This window comes from Danio aesculapii, chromosome 17 (assembly GCF_903798145.1).
Source record: "Danio aesculapii chromosome 17, fDanAes4.1, whole genome shotgun sequence".
Lineage (NCBI taxonomy): Eukaryota > Metazoa > Chordata > Actinopteri > Cypriniformes > Danionidae > Danio > Danio aesculapii.
In genome coordinates, this window is record NC_079451.1 from 21,875,763 (window position 1) to 21,897,933 (window position 22,171).

A 22,171-nucleotide genomic window follows, 5' to 3' on the forward strand; every position below is an offset into this window, starting at 1 on the left:
AAAACAACAGACCCATCAGAGTATTTAGGAGACTGTGTCATGCAATATGAACAAGTAACAGGCTTAAAAAGAGCCTTAAAAATAATATTTAAGCAAATAATAGGATTAAAATTAACTTTTTCTCAAATATCTTACATTTTTCTTACACATCTTACATTAACATGTACTACTTAATTAAAATCACTTTTCTATATACATTATTAGGCAATTGTTTAGAGACTGCATTACATATTGCCCAGACAAGCAAAACTAGTTTTATTTTCTAGCAACTGCATGCATTTGAGTTTAGAGAAAATGATTATATTGTGTATTAACCTTCTTTTTCTTCTTCTCTGTCTTCTCTTCATCCAGATGTACACTTTCACAAAGGCTGGTTGCAGAGAATGCCGGGCTTTGCGAGTAGTACTGAGAACTACGAAAGCCATCTTTCCTGAGCTTGTCGCACTCTAGAAAGGCAAGAATAACCATCTAATTATAAACAGATTGCAGGGTTAATGAGTTAATGCAGATCACACAAACCTATAGAAAGTGTTTACACATGGATTCAGGCTATAAACGTTGTCCTGTTCTACAATTTAAGAATGCACACGTATATATATATATATATATATATATATATATATATATATATATATATATACTGTAAATTATTAACAGTTAAAAACAATATGTACTGCAATTTTTCTTATTTTTTCCTAAATATTTTAGGAAAAAAAGATGGAAAAAAGGAGCTGACTACTACAGCTAAGCATAGAATGAGAATCTCGCAAAGAACCGATTTAAGTTACGCATACTGATGACTTACATCCCACTCAGCATATTACTGTACCACTGCGGAGACACAGTGTCCTTTTGCCCTCAGTGCAGAGAGAGGACAATAACAGATTGACAGACAGCAGGCTTATGCTGTACAAATTAATTAACAAAGCTGCAATACATCAAGAATAATAATTTCTTTTCACAATTCTGTAAATCAGAATAACTATGCAATTTACTGACAATTCTGACTACATTTTAAGTGTTGCTGTCTATGTAAAAATAGTTTTTAATGAATTTGAATGTTTTGTAAATTGGTTAGAATTCAATAATTCAATAGTTGCATAACAAATGATACACTTATAAATTATACGCACTACACAATACTGTTTACTTGTGTAGTGTAGAGTTTAGTCATTCATTCATTCATTTTCTTTTTGGCTTAGTAACTTTATTAATCTGGGGTCGCCACAGTGGAATGAACTGCCAACTTATGCAGTATATTTTTTACGCAGCGGATGCCCTTCCAGCTGCAACCCATCACTGGGAAATATCCATACACACTCATTCACACACATACCCTATGGACAATTTAGCTTACCCAATTCACCTATAGCTCATGTCTTTGGACTGTGGGGGAAACCCGGAGGAAACCTACGTGAACACTGGGAGAACATGCAAACTCCACACAGAAATGCCAACTGACCCAGTCGAGGCTCGAACCAGCGATCTTCTTGCCGTGAGGCAATCGTGCTACCCACTGCACCACCGTGACTCCCGTACAGTTTAGTGTCGTCCCAAATGAAGCGCTAATGTTTATTTTACTAAACAGAAATTCAAACCATTCCGCTGTCATGGATTGGTCAGGCTCTCACGACCCCCACTCACGAAGATCACCATCACCTGACTTCTAATGAGCACACAGCTGCATCACATTCACGAGCACCAGATAAAAGCACAGCACTCCAGTCGCTCATTGTCCGGGCTCGTCTCGACGAAAGCGGACAACTGAGCGACCACTCAGCGTAGTCATCCTCAGCTAAAACAAACGATTTACTTACCTGTTCTCTTTGTATTCCTCCTAGTCTTCCTGGTCCTCCCGAATCGTCCTGTCTTCCAGTCCTTCCAAGTCTGTGTCATCCTCTGTCAGCTGTATCTGGTGTGTGCTGTCCATCCTCGTGTATTCCTGTTACCCAGCCACGGAGGAAAAGACCCCAACATCATTCCTGATCCTCCTGGCTATCCTTCATGTGCTCCTTGTTGTCATTTAATAAACACCCTAACGTTTCCTTACCTCTGTCTCCTGTCCGCTTCATAACAGAAGCCCGGACCCATAACGACGACAACATGAGCACCCCCGATCACCTTCAAGAGCTGGTGGACCAGTTGAAGCGGATTCTACAGCCACCAGCTCCACTTTCCAACGCACCACCAGCACCGAGCACTTCCGCCTCCACAGTTTCTTCTTCGGCCCTTCCTTCCAGTCCCATGGCCCGACCAGCGCCCTACTCAGGCGGAGCGGGGGAGTGCAATGGTTTTCTGTTACAATGTTCCCTCATATTCGAAATGCAACCTTCTCTATATCCCACAGATAAGTCGAAGATCGCCTACATCGTATCTCTACTCTCTGGACCTGCACTTAAATGGGCTGAGACGATCTGGAACCAAGCCGGGCCGGTCATGAATTCCATCACTACCTTCACGGAGTATTTCAAAGAGGTGTTTGGACGTTCTGATGGGGAAGTAGCCGCTGGAGAGCAGCTGTATCATCTAAAGCAAGGTACTCTATCTACACAGGAATATGCTCTCCGGTTTCGCACTCTAGCAGCTGCAAGTGGATGGAATGAGAGATCGTTGTTGACCACGTACCGGCTCGGCTTGGAACCCACTCTCCGAATCCAACTGGCCACATTAGATGATACAATGGGTCTGGAGAGATTCATCCAACATTCTCTCCGATGTTCCGATCGTCTCCGTTCCTATCAACAGGACACCATCACCCCCTCGTCTGCACTCCTCCAATCGCCTGAGTCAACAGCCTCTCCAGAACCAGAACCCATGATAATAGAGTCTGGAAGACTGACATCAGCGGAACGACAGAGGAGGCTGACCCGGGGTCTGTGTCTATACTGCGGTGTCAGTGGACACACCCGTATGGAGTGTCCCCTTCGTCCCATTCGGACTTCAGTGAGTGTATTCAGTACGAATATTGAACAATGTAAACCACTTACTACCACCGTACAAATAACTACTGCCTCTATTTCTCTCCTTGTCACAGCCCTCATCGACTCCGGGTCAGCAGGGAACTTCATCTCCCAATCCCTCTGTCGTCAACTCCACCTCCGTACTGAGGCGTCCTCGCATATATACCAGATACAACCGATAACCCAGTGCACTCGATCTTCGACCCGTATCCATCGACAATGCGAAGACATCCTTCTTCAAGTGGGGTTGTTACATCAAGAGAGGATTCAATTTCTGGTTCTGGAGGGTGCAAATATGGACATCATTCTAGGGCGCCCGTGGCTGGTGAAGCACGATCCCATCATCTCTTGGGGCACAGGAGAGATAAAGAAATGGGGATCTGGATGTACACCTGCCTGTTTTCCAAATCTCCCTCTTCAAGGTCGGAACCCCATTTCTTTGTTTGCAACATCGGTCGAGAGCCCTCCTGAGAAGCAGTCTATCCACATTCCTAAGGAGTACAGCTCCTTTCATGATGTCTTCTGCCCCAAGAGAGCTTCCCAGCTACCGCCGCATCGGCCATGGGACTGCGCGATCGACCTAGTTCCAGATGCCCAGTTGCCAAGAGGTAGGATCTACCCGCTCTCGCTTCCAGAGAATCAGGCAATGGAAGATTACATAAGGGAGGCTCTGAGTCAGGGGTACATACGTCACTCAAAATCACCAGCCGCCTCAAGCTTCTTCTTTGTGGCCAAGAAGGACGGAGGGCTGCGTCCATGCATCGACTACAGGGTCCTAAATAACGGTACAGTAAAATACCGATATCCCCTTCCTCTGGTACCAGCCGCTTTGGAACAGCTCCGAGAAGCTAAAGTCTTCACTAAATTGGACCTCCGCAGCGCGTATAATCTGATAAGAATACGTGAGGGGGACCAATGGAAGACAGCATTCGTGACCCCTACTGGCCACTATGAATATGAGGTCATGCCTTACGGTCTGGTCAACGCCCCCTCCGTATTCCAAAACTTCATTCATGAAGTCCTCCGGGAGTTTCTTCACCACTGTGTAATAGTGTACATAGATGACATCCTCATTTACTCCCGGAGTGAGGCCGAACATCGCCAACACGTTGCGGAGGTCCTACACACATTGAGAGAACATCACCTCTACCTCAAAGCGGAGAAATGCTCATTCCACCAGAAGTCGATTCATTTCTTGGGATACATCATTGACCAAACCGGTATACGTATGGATGGGAAGAAAATTGAGGCTGTTCTATCCTGGTCAGAACCCACTTCCATTAAGGAGCTCCAGAGGTTTCTTGGGTTTGCTAACTTTTATAGACGGTTTATCAAGGACTACAGCAGGATTACATCACCTCTCACTAATCTCCTCAAGGGTAAACCCAAAGGACTGGAGTGGACCAAAGAAGCAGCCGCAGCCTTCCGCCTTCTTAAGAAGGAGTTCACAAGGGCCCCACTCCTGACTCATCCTGACCCAACTCTTCCTTTCGTGGTGGAAGTGGACGCATCCGCCACCGGCGTCGGGGCAGTATTATCTCAACATCATGATACACCGCCCCGACTGCATCCCTGTGCCTATTTCTCTCGGAAGTTGAGCCCGGCGGAGCAGAATTACAGCATAGGAGACAGGGAGCTTCTAGCAATCAAGCTAGCCTTGGAGGAGTGGCGTCACTGGTTGGAGGGAGCCAAACATCCGTTCCAGGTGATCACAGATCACAAAAACCTCCAATACATCAAAGAGGCCAAGAGACTATGTCCACGTCAAGCCAGATGGTCACTTTTCTTCTCACGTTTTGATTTCTCCATTTCCTATCGTCCAGGACCCAAGAATCTAAGAGCAGACGCTCTCTCTCGTTTACACGAGCATCACGATCATGAAGAACTCCCAACGAAGATTCTTCCCGAACACATCTCCATTTGTCCGATCACCTGGAACGCTCCTCCAGTCGTTGCCACTCCGGAAGCCCCTGCTCCGCCGGGATGCCCTCCTCATCGGCAGTTCATACCACCTGAACACCGGGTAGATCTGATCCACTCCTTACATACCTCGCTAGGCACTGGACATCCAGGGATCAACAATACTCTCTCGCTAGTATCCCAACGATTCTGGTGGCCAAACATGGCAAGGGATGTGAGGCAATATGTTCAGGGCTGTAAGGACTGTGCCCAATCCAAGAGCCCACGTCATCTACCCGCTGGAAAGCTCCATCCCTTGCCGATTCCGAACCGTCCCTGGTCACACCTAGGAGTGGACTTTATCACTGACCTCCCTTCGTCAGAAGGTAATACCTGTATTCTAGTCATAGTAGATAGATTCTCAAAGTTTGTCAAACTAATCCCTCTGAAAGGTCTTCCCACAGCCTTTGAAACTGCCGACAATATCTTTAATCAAGTCTTCAGGTCATTTGGTATTCCAGAAGATATTGTGTCGGACAGAGGTCCACAGTTCATCTCACGTCTATGGAAAGCCTTCTTCAAGCTCCTAGGTGTGGCCGTCAGCCTCTCTTCTGGATATCATCCCCAAACCAACGGGCAGACAGAGAGGAAGATTCAGGAGGTGGGACGGTTCCTGAGGACCTTCTGCAGTGGTCACCAGAACTCCTGGAGCCAGTATTTGGGCTGGGCAGAATATGCCCAAAATTCACTGCGGCAACCCTCCACCGGACTCACGCCATTCCAGTGCGTCCTGGGCTTCCAACCACCGCTCTTTCCCTGGGATGGCGAACCATCTGATGTCCCCGCAGTGGATCACTGGTTCCGGGAGAGCGAGAGAGTCTGGGACGAGGCTCATCAACATCTGCAGAGGGCAGTCCGTCGAAGCAAGGTAACCGCCGATAGGAGAAGGTCTGAAGAACCCAGATACACACCCGGACAAAAGGTGTGGCTATCCACCCGGGACATACGCATGCGACTGCCCTCTCGCAAGTTAAGTCCCCGATTTGTTGGTCCCTTCACCATCGTGGAACAGGTTAACCCCGTCACCTACAAACTACAATTACCCTCTCACTACCGTATTCACCCTACATTCCACGTATCACTCCTGAAACCCTATCACGATCCTGTTCTTCCCTCCACAGAGCCTGACCACGAAGAGGAACCCCCTCCTCCACTGCTCCTAGAAGAAGGAGCCGTCTACGCAGTGAAGGAGATCTTGCGTTCCCGACGTCGTGGTGGCCAGTTGGAGTACCTGGTGGACTGGGAAGGGTACGGCCCCGAAGAAAGGACATGGGTTCCCAGAGCTGATATTCTCGATCCTAGTCTCATGGTGGAGTTTCATGAGAGCCACCCTGAGTTCCCAGCGCCTAGAGGCAGAGGGAGACCACCACGGCGTCGGAGGTGTCGGCCCTCAGGAGCGGGCCCTGGGGAGGGGGGTACTGTCATGGATTGGTCAGGCTCTCACGACCCCCACTCACGAAGATCACCATCACCTGACTTCTAATGAGCACACAGCTGCATCACATTCACGAGCACCAGATAAAAGCACAGCACTCCAGTCGCTCATTGTCCGGGCTCGTCTCGACGAAAGCGGACAACTGAGCGACCACTCAGCGTAGTCATCCTCAGCTAAAACAAACGATTTACTTACCTGTTCTCTTTGTATTCCTCCTAGTCTTCCTGGTCCTCCCGAATCGTCCTGTCTTCCAGTCCTTCCAAGTCTGTGTCATCCTCTGTCAGCTGTATCTGGTGTGTGCTGTCCATCCTCGTGTATTCCTGTTACCCAGCCACGGAGGAAAAGACCCCAACATCATTCCTGATCCTCCTGGCTATCCTTCATGTGCTCCTTGTTGTCATTTAATAAACACCCTAACGTTTCCTTACCTCTGTCTCCTGTCCGCTTCATAACATCCGCAGACAACTTTTAATGGTTGCCAAATTAGGGAAATAAATTACCTATCTACAGAATAGTTTCATGAGTACAACCACATTCACCGCATTGTTAAAATCAACTGCATAGATAAAGTCTTCATTTGAAGCACCAAGTTTCTTTCAGAAGGTCATTTTTGATCGCTATAGTAGACATTAGTGATTATTTCCAAACATTTATCCCAGTACTTATGTGATTATTTTACTTTTTTTAAAACTGAATTAATACTGTGTGGTTGAAAACTCAGACTAAAGAACATACATGACAACTGTTCTCTCTTTTAATTTTTTTTAAATTAATTTTCCAAAGGGGACACATTAGAAAATGGGGCAGTTTCGAGGGCCAGGCCAATACGGTTAATATAATTCTGCCCAAAATTTGTTTTCCAAAAAAACATTAACAGTATGTGAAACATTGTAATGAGGCACAATTATATCACTATTTAACAAACTATTTAAAGTCACAAAAATGATCAAATTTACAGCATAAATGTATGTATTTTCAACACCAGTATCACAATATCAGCTTTATTTAAAAAGCAATAAATTCCACATGGTTGTTTGATTGTTTCACCTTCATTATTATTAATTAACTATTATTATTAATGTACTTTTTTTTACATTCAGTGAGAGAAATCTAGCCTGTGTTGGGTTTGAACAAATGTACAGAAGTCAGGTTGAACATCTGAGGTGGATATGCAAAGAAGTACAGCACTCAATTCCAGAATCTGGATTTGTTAAACTGTTTCTCTGAGGTTATTTGTCTACAATTGTTACTGTGTATATTCCAAAGTGTGAAGCTGTGTGATTGATTCTCGTCACATGATTCATTCTGTGTTCACATCAATCTGAAAAGTCAAGATGTTTTCAACAAGATAATGGAAAGACATTTCTGTTTTTAGACAGGTCGTCAAAAAGACATATAGACAGATCAGACCAACATAGACAGATAGACTCACACATCTATAAGTAAGACCTCCAGTTAAATAAAGTAGGACTGAGAGTTTAACCTAAATATGTCAGATCTGACTGTTGGGTTATGAATGGCCTGCAGAGTAGGGGGGTCTCCACCTCTACCTAATGCCACTGACATATCCATTTATTTCTGCTGATCACCTCCTCTGGCACTTTAATAATGAGTGCCCGCTGAGAAACACTATGAGCTATTCTCTCTCTTTCTCTTTCTGTGTGTGTCCTCTGTCTATTTTGCAGAGCTCAGTGTAATCGCCTAATCCTTGCTGCAGCAGCTCATGAAAAGACAAGACACCTTCGCAAGTGTTGTGTGCTGTATGTACAAACTGCACAATATCTGTGCAGAATATAAACTGAATATTTTTTATGACAATCAAATCCTTTTTCAGTTACTTCATGCTTTAAATAAATATGAATTTAATATAAATAAAGCGAAAATAAACATGAGATTAGAAGACATTAGATGACATGAGATAATAATAAATAGAGGAAGGCAATTTAATATAAACTGTATACAGTATTGTACTAATTGTGGCAATGACCAGGTGATTTTAGTTCAGTAACATAAACCTGCAATATTAACAAGCCTGCAAACACATATAATGAAAGTGAGAATTATGTGTACATGTATTCAACTCAGTTCAAGTTTATTTGTATAGCGCTTTACAATAATTATTGTTTCAAAGCAGCTTTACAACAGGTGCACATTATTGCATTACAATCAAATTTGAAAAACTTAAGGTTATTATTTATCATAGCTTTATTAGTTACTAATAACCTTAACTAATTAACTAGTAACTATATTATACACTACCTAACAAAAGTCTTGTCGCCTATCTAAGTTTTAGGAACAATAAATAATAACTTGACTTTTAGTTGATCATTTGGTTTCAGAAGTGGCTTATATGAAAGGTAAAGGCCTTTAGATTAAGCTTATTGTACCAAAATAACATAAGATCATGCATTGATTTTTAATAATTTAATTGGGACAGTAAGGTCTGACTTTACTTAGACAAAAGTCTTGTCACCTAACAGAAATAATGTACAGTATAGAATATAAATTCATGGTGCAGTGGAAAAATAATTAATATTGTGTCTGACTCCCATGAGCTTGGAGGACTGCATCCATACATCTCTGCAATGACTCAAATAACTTATTATTGAAATAATCTGGAATGGCAAAGGAAGCGTTCTTGCAGGACTCCCAGAGTTCATCAAGATTATATAGATTCATCTTCTATGCCTCCTCCTTCATCTTATCCCAGATATGCTCAATAATATTCATGTCTGGTGACTAGGCTGGCCAATCCTGGAGCACCTTGACCTTCTTTGCTTTCAGGAACTTTGATGTGGAGACTGAAGTATGAGAAGGAGCACTGTCCTGCTAAAGAATTTGCCCTCTCTTGTGGTAATGTTTGATACCTCAAGCTGCTGATGTTGCCATCCACTCTGCAGATCTCTCGCACGCCCCAATACTGAATGTAACCTAAAACCATGATTTTTTCTTTACCAAACTTGACTGATTTTTGTGAGAATCTTGGGTTCATGCTGGTTCCAATAGGTCTTCTGCAGTATTTGTGATGATTAGGATGCAGTTTAACAGATGATTCATCAAAAAAAAAAATCTTCTGCCACTTTTCAAATGATCAACTGGAAGTCAATTTATTATTTGTTGCTCCTACAATTATCATCGATGACAAGACTTTTGTCAGGTGGTGTATAGATAATATTATAGATAAATCTTACATAAATAAACATAAGTAAATGGCACATTTAGCCCAATGAATCATTACCAAACCCATGAATACCCTTTGAATTTCTTATTCTGAATTTCGCCTAAAGCGGATTATGTTTTAGAAAGCTTATAATATTACTTCACAGAGTGCTACTCAGTTAAGCCCCATTGGAGTCAACAACTATAATTAGCTGTGCGTTTTGAGCAGTGATTAGCAAGCAGAGGCTAGCACAGGTTAATATGCTAATAGCTCAAAGAGTGAAGGACAGAGAGTGAGTGCAAGTGTGAAGGATGTTGTATTCATTTTATAATTGTAAGTGCTTGTGCTTTTACTATTGTCTCAGTTCTCATTTTAATGCAGATAAAATGCACCAAAACTCAGTTTACTGCCTATACATGCTTTATGTTTTTATCAACAACTTTGTCTGCCATCTAAGAAGCCATCAATCAAAAATGAAAATTGTCATCATGTATTAACTTTATTTTAAACTAATATTTGTTTTTCTGTTGTATGAAAAACTGTAGCAAAGCATCTGATTTCAGTTGATTTAATTATCAATCAGCTGCCAAAACCGATACAAGGATAAAACTCTACATCTGCAGTGGCTGATTTGACTTTTAATTATCACAATATGATTTAGGGTCTGAGAAGAAAAGACATTCAAAAACTCTGTTTTTTGAATGTGGGAGGTCTGTGAATGCAAATTAGAAACCAAAAATATATTTAATTCACAATTAAAACAAACAGACAGACAACAACAGTGACCCTGCCAAAGCTCTCTGGGAAAAGGGCAAAACGGACATTTGGTGTGCCACCTGCTGCATCCGCTGGGGCCAAGACTGCTCATACATACACCAGTACATTAGCATTCCAGAACACCTCAGAGGACTAATTATTTAGGCAAGAGCAAGGTCAACTGAGAGAATTTAAGAAGAGCCATGAAAGTAAAATGCATCTGGTTTCCAGATACAAAGGGAAGTGATGCTATTCTCTGGCATTTAATGAAATGCCCTAGTGTAGCAGAAGGTCAAATGATAAGGACATATGCCATTAGGCTTTATAGGAGCTGTTCAGTGGTGTTTCTGAACAATCCCTACGGGCAGTTTATTGACAGACAGAAACCTAAACCAAAAGAAAAGCACAATCAGGAAGATTCAGATGCCCTGAAACCTATAAACAATCATTCACAACCTACTTCTGTTATGTGATATGTTTTCTATGTGATAAGTTAAACTAATTTATTTACAGTTTGCTTTGAAAATTTTCTCTTTAAACATACTGCCTTATTAAAAAAATACGTTCTTTAAATTACTTCCTCTAGAAACACTGCAGACTCTCATTTTAGAAGATCTTTTAAAAATGCAGTGTAGACCCTTTTCACATTTCTGGGTTACTTAGCAGCAGAAGTCATCATAGTTTAGTACAAATAACAAAACTCCACTATAGTCCTTTTACAGCTTTCAAAAAAAGAGGGAAAACAACGTGTGAGGCCAGAAGAGAGAACAATATCAAATTTACTGCCCTGCCCATAGACGCTGTGTTAGAAACACCACCAATAAGTGTGAACTAGTTTTTTGTAATTTGATGGAAAGATGACATAATACAAAGTTAAACTTTATAAATATCAAAAAAAATTCAATTATTCGAGGATTTAAGATGCTGATATCACCTGAAAAGGGTCTATCACAAAACATTGCTTTTAGTGGTGAAAGTACTGCTGGTTAATGCACATTATATGAATTTTTGGCTGCTTTATGGTTACATAAGAATGTTATACATAGCACAATTGGCATGCTAATATAATGTTCCCACATGGTATTCTGTTTTTTAAATAATAACATTCCCAATATGACTTAAGAGGGACATTTAATATGAGTTATTTTGTGACCACATGAGAACGTTACAAAGAAGACATTTGGGACATTAACGCAATATTCTCACATGGTCTTCTGTTGGCAATATAATAACATTTTACGTTAAATTTAGCTTATTTTATCGTGACATGAGAACATAACAAAGGGGACATAAGGGACATTTGGGACTTTAACAGAATGTTCCTATATGGCCCCCTTTGGTCATAGAATAACATTGCCAATATGACTTTAGGGGTACTTTCCATATTAATTATTTTATGGCCACATTAAAATGTTACAAATATGACGTTTTTTCTTTTTTGTCATTCTTTGGTCACAACGATATTTGGGATATTAATAGAAATGTCCTATACAGATTTAATTTATAGAAGACACTTAACATTTCCTTTATATTAGTTTTTATTCCCATTTATCTTTTTTTTATATATATAATTTCTCCACAGTGGTAATGTAATCTTCATTATAAGGTAATAAAGAGGTAATTTGAATTTGCTGATTAAAACAATTATGTTGAATCTCATGTTATTTGACTTCTAGCCAGTTTTTTGCTCTGTTCAGATTCAGAATATTATTATTACTGTGTGTGTTTTTTTTATCTATTTTTGTTTTGTATTATTTGTTTCTGACCTCTAAGGACTGTTTTCAGGTTGACTTTGGCCTGACGGTGAAGATCCTCAACGCAGGCTGGTCTGGACCCTGGCAGGAAGACGTTCTCTTGTTGGTGCCAGGAGGCTGTGTAGTGCACCGACCATTTGCTCTCCTCATCAAGACTGGACACCGCTATAAGGAAAATGAACCAGAACACATTAAAAAGTTTAAGGAATAAGGTCAGTGGTTTGTGTAAAAATGTATTACAGCCAAAAAAAAGAATGCATGTAGAGATTTGTAGTGGCTTTTTCCTAAATTACAGATGGCAATATTAAAGTACCCAAATAGTTTTGGTGCTCTAGCCTTCTGGAAAGACCTGCTTTGACCAGAGCGAATCTCTAAGATGGTATGATGCATTTCCAAAACAGCATCGTTAACCAACTATTGTTGCAATTTCTATTATTTTAAACATTTAAGTTTAATGATTCAGTGTTGATGATCAATATGATCTATGGTTCCTACAATCATTCGCAAACAGCATAACACATACTTTTGTGGTTGGAATATAGCTCTAAACCTCAGGTTAGAAGCATTGACTCATAACAATTAATGAAAAGTCTATAACTTAACTAAGATTTCTTAATCGTAGTCTTAACACTTTTTACCCTGTCAAAAACAGCTCAGTTCACTCTGACCTGTTTTGGTGCACATCTCTTTATGATAATGAGCATGTTAGCAAATTAGCTTTTTTGCTAACAATAACTACAACAAATGATAAAGAATTATATATAAAAATAACTTTTTTCCAGATGAATTGTAGGTACCGTTACATTCTTTAAATGTAAATTTGATGCGAGTTCAGCTTTATTTGTCAGAGGTTTGTTAATCAGTTTTGCGCACACAATATGTTTTTGCTTACTTTTTTTGGGACATTCCTGTCATATATAAAATAAAGCCATTTCGCTGTTGACACTTCTGAAGCTGGGATTCTGTGTGAGAGGACTCCATAGTTTGCACCATTAAAGAACTAGCTTGTTATATCAAAACTAAAATATGCAAACCTCAAACACATCGATCAATGACATTTTTAAACTCAGTTTATAACAAACTGGCTGCATGTTTTCTTTTCTAATTGTCAGAGCAAGCAGACAGAAGCAAAGCAAAAACAAATTTACAAAAATACCTTTTTTTTTTTTACAAAAGTGAAAATTCATCCAATAGCACCTTTAAATAGATCATGCACATTGAAGCAAGTTTACATTCAGTACAATCAAAGTCCCTATAAGGCAAGTCATTTCACTCAGTGGCCATATTTAAAACACCTCTCGGTCAGTACGCTCAAGCATTCTGTCTGAATGGGGAAACATGAAATTCTCCAATACTGTTTGCCTAGCTTTGCCTAGATTACATTACATATTTGAAGTCTCATAAGTTTTGTTTCTAAATGTTCGTATCAAACAAAATCGGCAGGTTTCCTGAGCTAATGCGCATGCACGCACGAAAGGAACGAGATCACGACACCAACCTAATTTATGGCCGTTCTACACATGATCATCCTCTGAATAATGCTTCGTCATATCGCGCTGCTCTTCTGAAATAATTCACAACTCAGACTTGATGGCAAATCTCCTCTAGAAAGGACAGCGACTCTTTGTTAACAAGATTGTGGGCGTTAGAGTAGTTGCTGTCATGTGATGTGCGTTTGACAGGACGGACCTCGCATTCATTACAAAACCAATAAAACCTTTTGTTTTCAAGTGTACTTGGTTCATTTAAAAGTACAGTTTTTAAGCTTTATGTGGATATATTTGTTATATATGTGAAGCAAATATTCACTGGGATTCCAGTGTGTTTGTTGACCACAAAAAACTGTCATAAAAGCACATGCCTGGTCTGAGTTTTTGCCGCAGAGGAATGTCAGTCTATAGCAATCGATGATTGGCTCCTGTACTAGTAGGCGGGGCTTCACCCCCATTGACCATTACACTTTTTCCCATTTTAACTATATGAGTGACACGTAGGCATGGGACGATAAACGTTTTCAAAGTATACCACGGTTTGGAAAAGTCAGGGTTTTAAAACCGGCAAAATTTTCTGTAATACTATTCCTAAATTAAGTGTAAAATTTTTATTTACATTTTTTTTTAAGTTTTTTTTAGGACAACAGTATCTCCAGCAAAAAAAATATCCAAAGACGCCATTTTAAATAGTAAAGAAATCTGTGTTTTTGAAACAATTGAAGACAGCAGAAGTCAATAATTTATTTGAATTATTCAGCCTGACATGTTTACTGTTCCAAAATATTTTTAAAATAAATATATTGTGTTCAAAGGGGAAAAAAGTTTTAGTTTTTTACCCAGACAGTTAAAAAATATATATTTTAGAGCAGTGAGCACAATACCGTGATACTGTGAAACTGTTATATTTTTATCCAAGGTTATCATACCGTCAGAATCTTATACCGGCTCATGCCTAGTGACATGTCTTGTGTATTGTATAGTCTTTGGTGCAATATATAGCTTTTATTCCATGCATATACATATTTCATTCTACATTTTATAGTTTGATTAAAAAAATAAATAAAGCAACAAATGGAGAATAAAAATAATATTTCAGGAAACAGATTAGTTTCTTTTACAATGCATTGTACTAAAGTAGTTAAGCGACGAGTTTAGTAACTGGTAGATCATGGCCAGCAAGGTCTTTAGGCTGAAGCTGCAGTTGACCATGTTGCAAATACCAGTTAAGATAGTACTGCCATTATACAACAAAAAAAAAAGAAATAAAAAATTGTGGATACATAATATTAACGGTTTTTGCTTACCATTTAATTTCCGTTCGTAATAACCTCATTAAGTAAAGTTTTTTAGAAATGCTGCACATACTGACTGGAATAGTTTATTGAACCGAAAATACTGTTAATGTGTGTTTTAACAACCTTTAATTATTGAACTGGTAAAGGAATAATCAAACTGCAGATGTTTTTGTAGGAATTAGTTTGGCTTTGTTTGTTATTGTAGCTTTCTAAAAAAACATCTGTAGTTGCTCTTTTTAGATCGGAAAATTGAGAATGTTTATTCCTTGGATAAATAAATGACTAATTAAATGTAAAAAATTTAAAAGAAGTAAACACAATTTAAACAGAAAAACCCCTCCTTTTGGCTGCAGCCGCCAGGCACGAGATTTGGGAGCTGCAGTCATGTGCAGTCTTTCAGGCTCAATCAGAGAAAACACAAGATAAACTGCACGAGGGGCCGGGCCAATCAAACACTTCTGCACCACTGCGTCTAAACACACTGGAGACATGCTTGTCTCTGGCTGGTGTCTTGACAACCCAGATTAAACGATCAATTATGCCAAAGCCCTCTGGGTAAGACTAACCAGGTCAGCTTTATATGTGCTTTTTTTCACACACCAAATGTATGCCAGTGATTATAGATTATTCACAATCATAGTTTCCTCGAGCACAATAGGTCATGCAAGAGTACTTGGTCATGAGCTCAAATTACATGGAGGTAGAGGTAACTAGTCCACCAAAAAAGTCAATTGCTCTGTTGGAAAATACCCTTAGGGTACAAATATGTAAATCAGTACAGTGTTTCTGTAACCTAAACTTACATGTACAGTGAAGTTTTACAGTCATTCTTATAAAAAGCTACCAGTAGATATAATGTGAAAATTAATCTTATTTAAATAATAGTAATAATAAAATGTTATGTGATTAAAATATAATAAAAATGTAAATGGACAGTTTATACCATGCAAAAATATGAGAGAGTATATTATATACATATTCAATACATTTTATAAACTACATGAATATACATTTTTTATTATGATTATATATTATAAATACACACTGTAAATTAAATTGGAATATACTGTGTGTGTGTGTGTGTATATATATATATATATATATATATATATATATATATATATATATATATATATATATATATAGCTCTAACTACTGTGCCACTGCATCACCCTATATACAGTGTATATATTAATATATATATATATATATATAGGGCGATGCGGTGGCACAGTAGGTAGAGCTGTTGCTGGTTTAAGCCTCGGCTGGGTCAGTTGGCATTTCTGTGTAGAGTTTGAATGTTCCCCCAGTGTTCACATGGGTTTCCTCTGGGTTCTCCAGTTTACCCCACAAGTCCAAAGATATGCGGTACAGGTTAATTGGGTAAGCTAAAATTGTCCGTAGTGTATGTGTGTGAATAGGAGTGTATGGGTGGTTCCCAGTGATGGGTTGCAGCTGGAAGGGCATCCGCTGCGAAAAACATGTGCTGGATAATTTGGCGAATCATTCCGCTATGGCGACCCCAGATTTATGAAGTGACTAATCCAAAAAAAAAATGAATGAATGAATATATATATAGTGAATACTATGCAGACCATCTGAGAATTACATCATCAATAAAAAAATCTGTGTTGAATCTTTGTAGAGAACATAGAACTTCATTTTTTTGTAGAACAAGGTCACCATAAAGAGAATGATGTCCCGCTATAAAAAGAGACTCTCAAACAAATGTAGCACAGCGCTCCGAATCAGAAACATGCAACCCACAGCAGCGGTGATGAATAACCCCACACCCAAAACTACTTCAGTCCACTTGACCTTCAGCTGCACAACTGATAAGAGAAACCCAAACAGGCATGGTACATGATGAGAGCACTTACCCTTCTTTTTGAAGTACTTAATGACAGATTTAAGAGTGGTCCCGATGAACACCATTGTGACTAGCGATAGATCCCCTGAGAGATGCATGCACAAGGATGAATTAGTCCACCATTGGAGCAAGTGAGTGAGTGTGTGAGGAGGAAGAAAAAAAGGGGGTAAAAAAATGCCGCTACCCAAACGACACTCTCTCTTTACTCATTTTACGCTGACTGGCACAGCATGCAACGCTCCCCCTCCCCTTCTATCTCTCTTTCGCCATCACTCTCTCTCTACACATACACATTCGCCCACCCCAGAGGATATTCAGCTGCTGTTTGAGTTACACTCTCTCTCTCTCTGCATCCGCCTTCCTCTGCTCATCAATTGTGCTGTGCAAACCTCCTCCCCTCCTTGTGTCTTACGCTTTAGTGCATGTCTCTCTGTCGCATTGCATAGGTTTAAGACTCTCTCACCTTGTCTTTACTGCTGTAGAGGTATAACCAACTTGGATCTGTGCCATACACTATGGATCACTGACAATCAGCCTATTGTGTTTCTCTACACCGCTGCAGCTCCCGCCACTCCTCCTTTCGCTCTGTCCTTTTTCTTTAGAGCTGGGGGGCCCAGGACGAGTTTGAAAAGGATCTTAGAGCATTCAGGGGAGATTAAGGTGGTGGTTACCCACCCAAGTCCTATTTAGCCACTCAGTACTGCAGTTTTTTCATTAGTGCTGAAGCAAGTGTGAGTTTCTTCCTCCTTGTCGCTCTCCCTTTTTTTTATCCTTCTTTCTAATGAACCGTGAACGGCCACTCAGCAATTTTACATGTGAGGTTGGTCAGAACAGCACAATTCACTGCTGAGATTGTTGATATTACTGTATGTCTATGGCGATGTCAGAAACCTTCGGGGCAGAGAGCACATAGTGAGAAGTATTTGTGAGATTTAAACCAAGTCCGATGTGCCAATCAGTGATGCTGTAAATTAGAGCCCTCTGTTCACCATAGCACTCGCAAATGACACACAGATGGCCATGATGCATTGATACTGATCCAATGTGCCCATCATATAGAGCGTGACGACCACTCAGTGGCACAGCAAATGTCGGTCCTTGATTTTGGCACTTTTTGGAAAAGAGCTGGCAACACAAATCTGAGGAAGGCTGTAACAGTTTGTAAAAGTGATTTTATAGCAGTGGTAAAAATGTTAATTGCCCACTTGGCTAATAATATATTTGGTAGTGCTCCCTTATGTAAAATTCACTTCTGCTGAAAGCTTTATTAATACACTCTGAAATGCTGGTGTTCATCCAAACATTTCAATCTGTTCATTATGTACACTTAAATTTATTTGAAAAAACAAAAACATTGGGTTTATCCATATTTAACCAAACATTGGGTTACTTTTTTCAATAATACAACCCAGCATTTTTAGTGCAGATAACGATTAAAATTTTGGATGAATTTTATGTATTATACTATTGTGCAAAATGTGTTTTAAAATTGCAGCAACTTTGTGTACTTTTCATCTGCAGCTCTGTTTTGAATTTAATTATTCTGATTTTTGTTTAGGTGCCAAATTCTACAGCAATCCAGAGCTATTACCGGTTATAATAAAACTTTTGAGGAAGGAAAGAGTTCAGATGCAAGAACCTCTAAATGCCGTCTGAAATGTCCTCCTAAAATGAGAATTTTCTCAACTTCCTATGTTTATGTTAAGTTATTTTACTTTAAAGGCAATGAAAATAACTTATCCATCACTATAGATATAAAATTACTGAGCCAGCACACAAGAGTTGGAGAAAAATGCTAATTTTAGAAGAAAATATCAAAAGGCTTTTAGAGGTTTTTGCATCTAAACTCTTTAAATATTTAATAACATTTTCCAACTTTTAGTAATGCAATAATGAAGTAGTGGTAATGAACACATTTAAATTTGCTGTTGAAAATGATGTCTTTTAAGCTTCATATAAGTAGTACCCAACATAGGCTCATTCTGAAAATGCATCCCTATATAGATTTATGGAGATCGCGAATTATGTAGCCAGAGGTATGTATGGCTGCAATTCATCTATAAAACGAACGCTACCGTGCAGTATGATGCCGTTCCTTTTCTTGCTTACCAGCTGACCGCTGACCTCTGTATGGATGACTTTTCCACTGTTACCAGTTTGTCCATTGTGACGTGGAGCGAAGTTGACCGAGACGATGGGGTATACTGGTGTACATATTCAGAATGAGCCTGGGTTGGTAGTACCAGACTGTTAAAAACAAAATATAGTGCCGGACTGTGTTCCATCCACTGTTTGTTGAATTGATGAGTGCAGAGCAGCTAATACAAGTGCAACACCATTAATTTTCTCCATTCTTTAATAACTGAAAAACTCATGCTGACTTTAACATAGGCTGGTTAATGACTTTTCCCAGTCTTTAATGTGAGGATTCTTTGCATAGTAAAATTCTTCATGGAACTATTCACCTTATTCTCCGTTGATGAGTGGGCGCAGTCATTTGTATCATTTTAGCTCGAGACTTCCAGTCTCATTCACTTCTATTCATTTTTATATGTTAAAAACGTTTTGCTGCTTGATGTTGCAAACTGATATTTTCTTTATTATATTTCTTTATATATTATTCTACTTTTTATCTATAGTCATGCAAACACTTGTTTGTAGAGTAAGTAGTTTGACCGTTTTCTGACGTTTATTATTCCTAGTCATTTCTCCTATAGGCAGCTGAATCGAAAGTTCTAAAACAATCGCAAAACGAGCGTACTTCCGCATTAAAAAATAAGGTCAATAGAAACTTTATTTTTAGAAGAGCAAAGTATTTTCAATTACATTTGCAGTCTTCTGTATGTAATGCAGAAGAATACACCGGAGAGAACTATTAACCAAACATAATTTGATTGTGATATTTAAAAAATGTTTAATTCACAGTTCTCTACTGTAGTTTAATTACTTATTCTAGAGCTGCTTTGCTTGTGTTTTTCATGGGTAATGTTGTGTATTCCATTGTCTTACCCTGGCTCAGCTAAAGGGCACACTCATAATGAGACTGGGGTACAGCCCCCTAAAATGCTAAAATCTTCCTGCTTGACTGATCCTATTGTGTTTAGTGGTTTCTAGCACTACCAGTCCTACATAACAAAAAACTCATATACAAAAACTACAACACCTCTCCTCTTCATGTCCCAGACAAGACATTAACAACAGAAGACAAACCTCTCCATATAAAGCAGTTGGAAGGCCAACAGAGGCTAAACTAATATATGTCACATACCGCAGTATTCTTTTTCACTCACCACATACGCAAAGAGCATATGGCAAGCTGCATACCTACAGAGGAAACAACTCTTAATGATTGTTCTTATATACAGACTTTAGTCCAGTTGGGATTTGGATTTGCTGCATTCGTGCTGATATAATAGAAACGAATAGGACCATAATGAGACAGATTGGGGATTGTGAACAAAACTCCAGCAGTGTTTGGACTCCCTCAAAGACGTCTCAGCTATTGTGTGTCGCTGTGTGAAAATGGCAGACAGACGTAGTATAGTACAAAAGACAGGAAGGAAAAGGATGAAAACACTTGAACTTTAATGAGGAATGGGTTTGTAGACAGGCGTTGCACTGTATGTATAATGTATAAAAAGGTAAAAAAAAAAAACACTAGGTCACATATGCAATGGCGTCATGCACTTTATTTTTTTGAAAATGACATCAGTGGCAGTTGTTGCCTACTGAAAGAGCAATTTATGATGATTTTCAAGCTTTAAAACATGTAAAGCTTTTATTTTAGAACGTTTCATTCGATTTATTTTATTTTTTGTTATTTATTCATAACAAAAACAATTGGAATTACATATTAAAAAAATCCACAAAACACTAACTAATTGTCATATTAAATCTTTATACTTTGACACTATCCTTCAAAACTAGGGATGTCCAGATCCGATCATGTGAAAAACTGATCGGGACATCTCTATTCAAAACACTAGGTTTAGCCATTAGTAAACATGTGAAATTATTTAAAATATAATAAAATTAGCATGACTTTCATTTTTATGTTTCATCAAATACAGATTAGGACATATATGTTGTTTTATTTTCACATAAATATCCTCTATATCAGTTATACTGATGCTGGAACATTATTTAACCCATATTTAGACTAAATGTTTGATTTTGGTAGACCCTTTATTTAATACATTTTGTATATAAAATCACTTTTGTAAATTCAGTTTAATGTGGATACTAAAATAAAACATGTGTTTTTTACCCTATTACCCCATAACCCCCCCTTTTTTATATAAAAATTATTTAACTACTGTCACATTTCAGGTAAGGGAAGGATGAGAACTCAATTGCAGTAGAAATATGGGGGTTTTATCTATAAAATAAAACAAAAAAACAACAAAAACAACCCCAAAAAAGAAAACATTAACTAAAAGACAAAACACAAACTTGGGCTGGGCTGGTAAGGCAGGAAGGATCAAGAAAGACAAGGCTCAATAAGTCAAGAGTGACATGTGACGTATGATGAACGTCAATGAACTGGCACAGGACAGCAGACAAGAGGGAGCTATAAAGGAGAAATAATTAACAAACAGGTGAACTGTGACATGCATGTTCCAGTCCCAGCGCCAACCAAAACCGCAACCAACTAGACTGGAGCAGTGAGAACAAAAACACCATGCCACGAACAAAACAACAAACACACCGGGACGAGAGCGCACATCTCGAGCACACCTGACCCTCGCGTCCCCGCGTCAAGTGAGAATGCGTACGGCCCGAGCGCAGCCAAGACAGTGCTCATACAAAGACAGACAATGACAGGAAATATAAGTGCTCGACCCAAGAAAACTTAAGCCGAGCACAACATACTAGACAAGACAGGACCAAAACAAGAATTAACAAGACCGAAGTGGCATAATCCTGACAATTACTTTATAAATGGTGCACAAACATTTCTTACTGTCTATTCTTTAGACAAAAGAAGTGTTTATTTATTTGTAAGTACATTTTTTATATGAAAAATGTCTGAGCAGAGTAGATTTCCATAGCTATAAGTATCTTGAATCAGCATCCTCCATCTTGATGTTTTTTTCACTTTCACTGCAATCACTCTCAAATGCATGCATTCATAAGAGAGACAATAGCTGAAAAGTTTAGGCTGTAACAACACCTTAAATCAAAGCAGTCATCACACTGACAACATTTTCTTCATATTGAGCAAAAACATGGCTGATTAGAGACAATCCAAAAAAGAGTCCCCTAGCAACAGTAGAGGAAGGAGAGGGCACTTCAGTGAGTAAGCGAGTCACGTGAGTCCTGCCCACACCTGCACAACAGCCCTTATCATTTGTCCAGCTCACACACACACACACTGCACTCAACACAATGGACACACTCAGTCCAGGGGCTGCAGTCACCAGGTTAACAGCCTCTGCTCACATTTCACTGATAAAAACAAACATGGACAGTATTTCCAGAATAAATCA

At 39.2% G+C, this 22,171-nt stretch overlaps 1 protein-coding gene across 4 annotated transcripts in view; it reads right to left on the reverse strand.

Moving 5' to 3' along the window:
- nhsl1a (NHS-like 1a) overlaps window positions 1–22,171 on the reverse strand; it is a 73,448-nt gene that overhangs the window by 10,000 nt on the left and 41,277 nt on the right. For 3 of the 4 annotated variants that reach the window (XM_056476388.1, XM_056476389.1, XM_056476391.1), the window contains exons 2-3: window positions 12,037–12,189; window positions 316–446 (exon numbers count right to left, since the gene is read on the reverse strand). In XM_056476388.1, the coding sequence (XP_056332363.1) occupies window positions 316–446; window positions 12,037–12,189 (284 nt within the window). Of the gene's footprint in view, window positions 1–315; window positions 447–12,036; window positions 12,190–16,692; window positions 16,878–22,171 lie in introns of those variants that run through there. The other variant, XM_056476390.1, reaches the window with a different exon arrangement.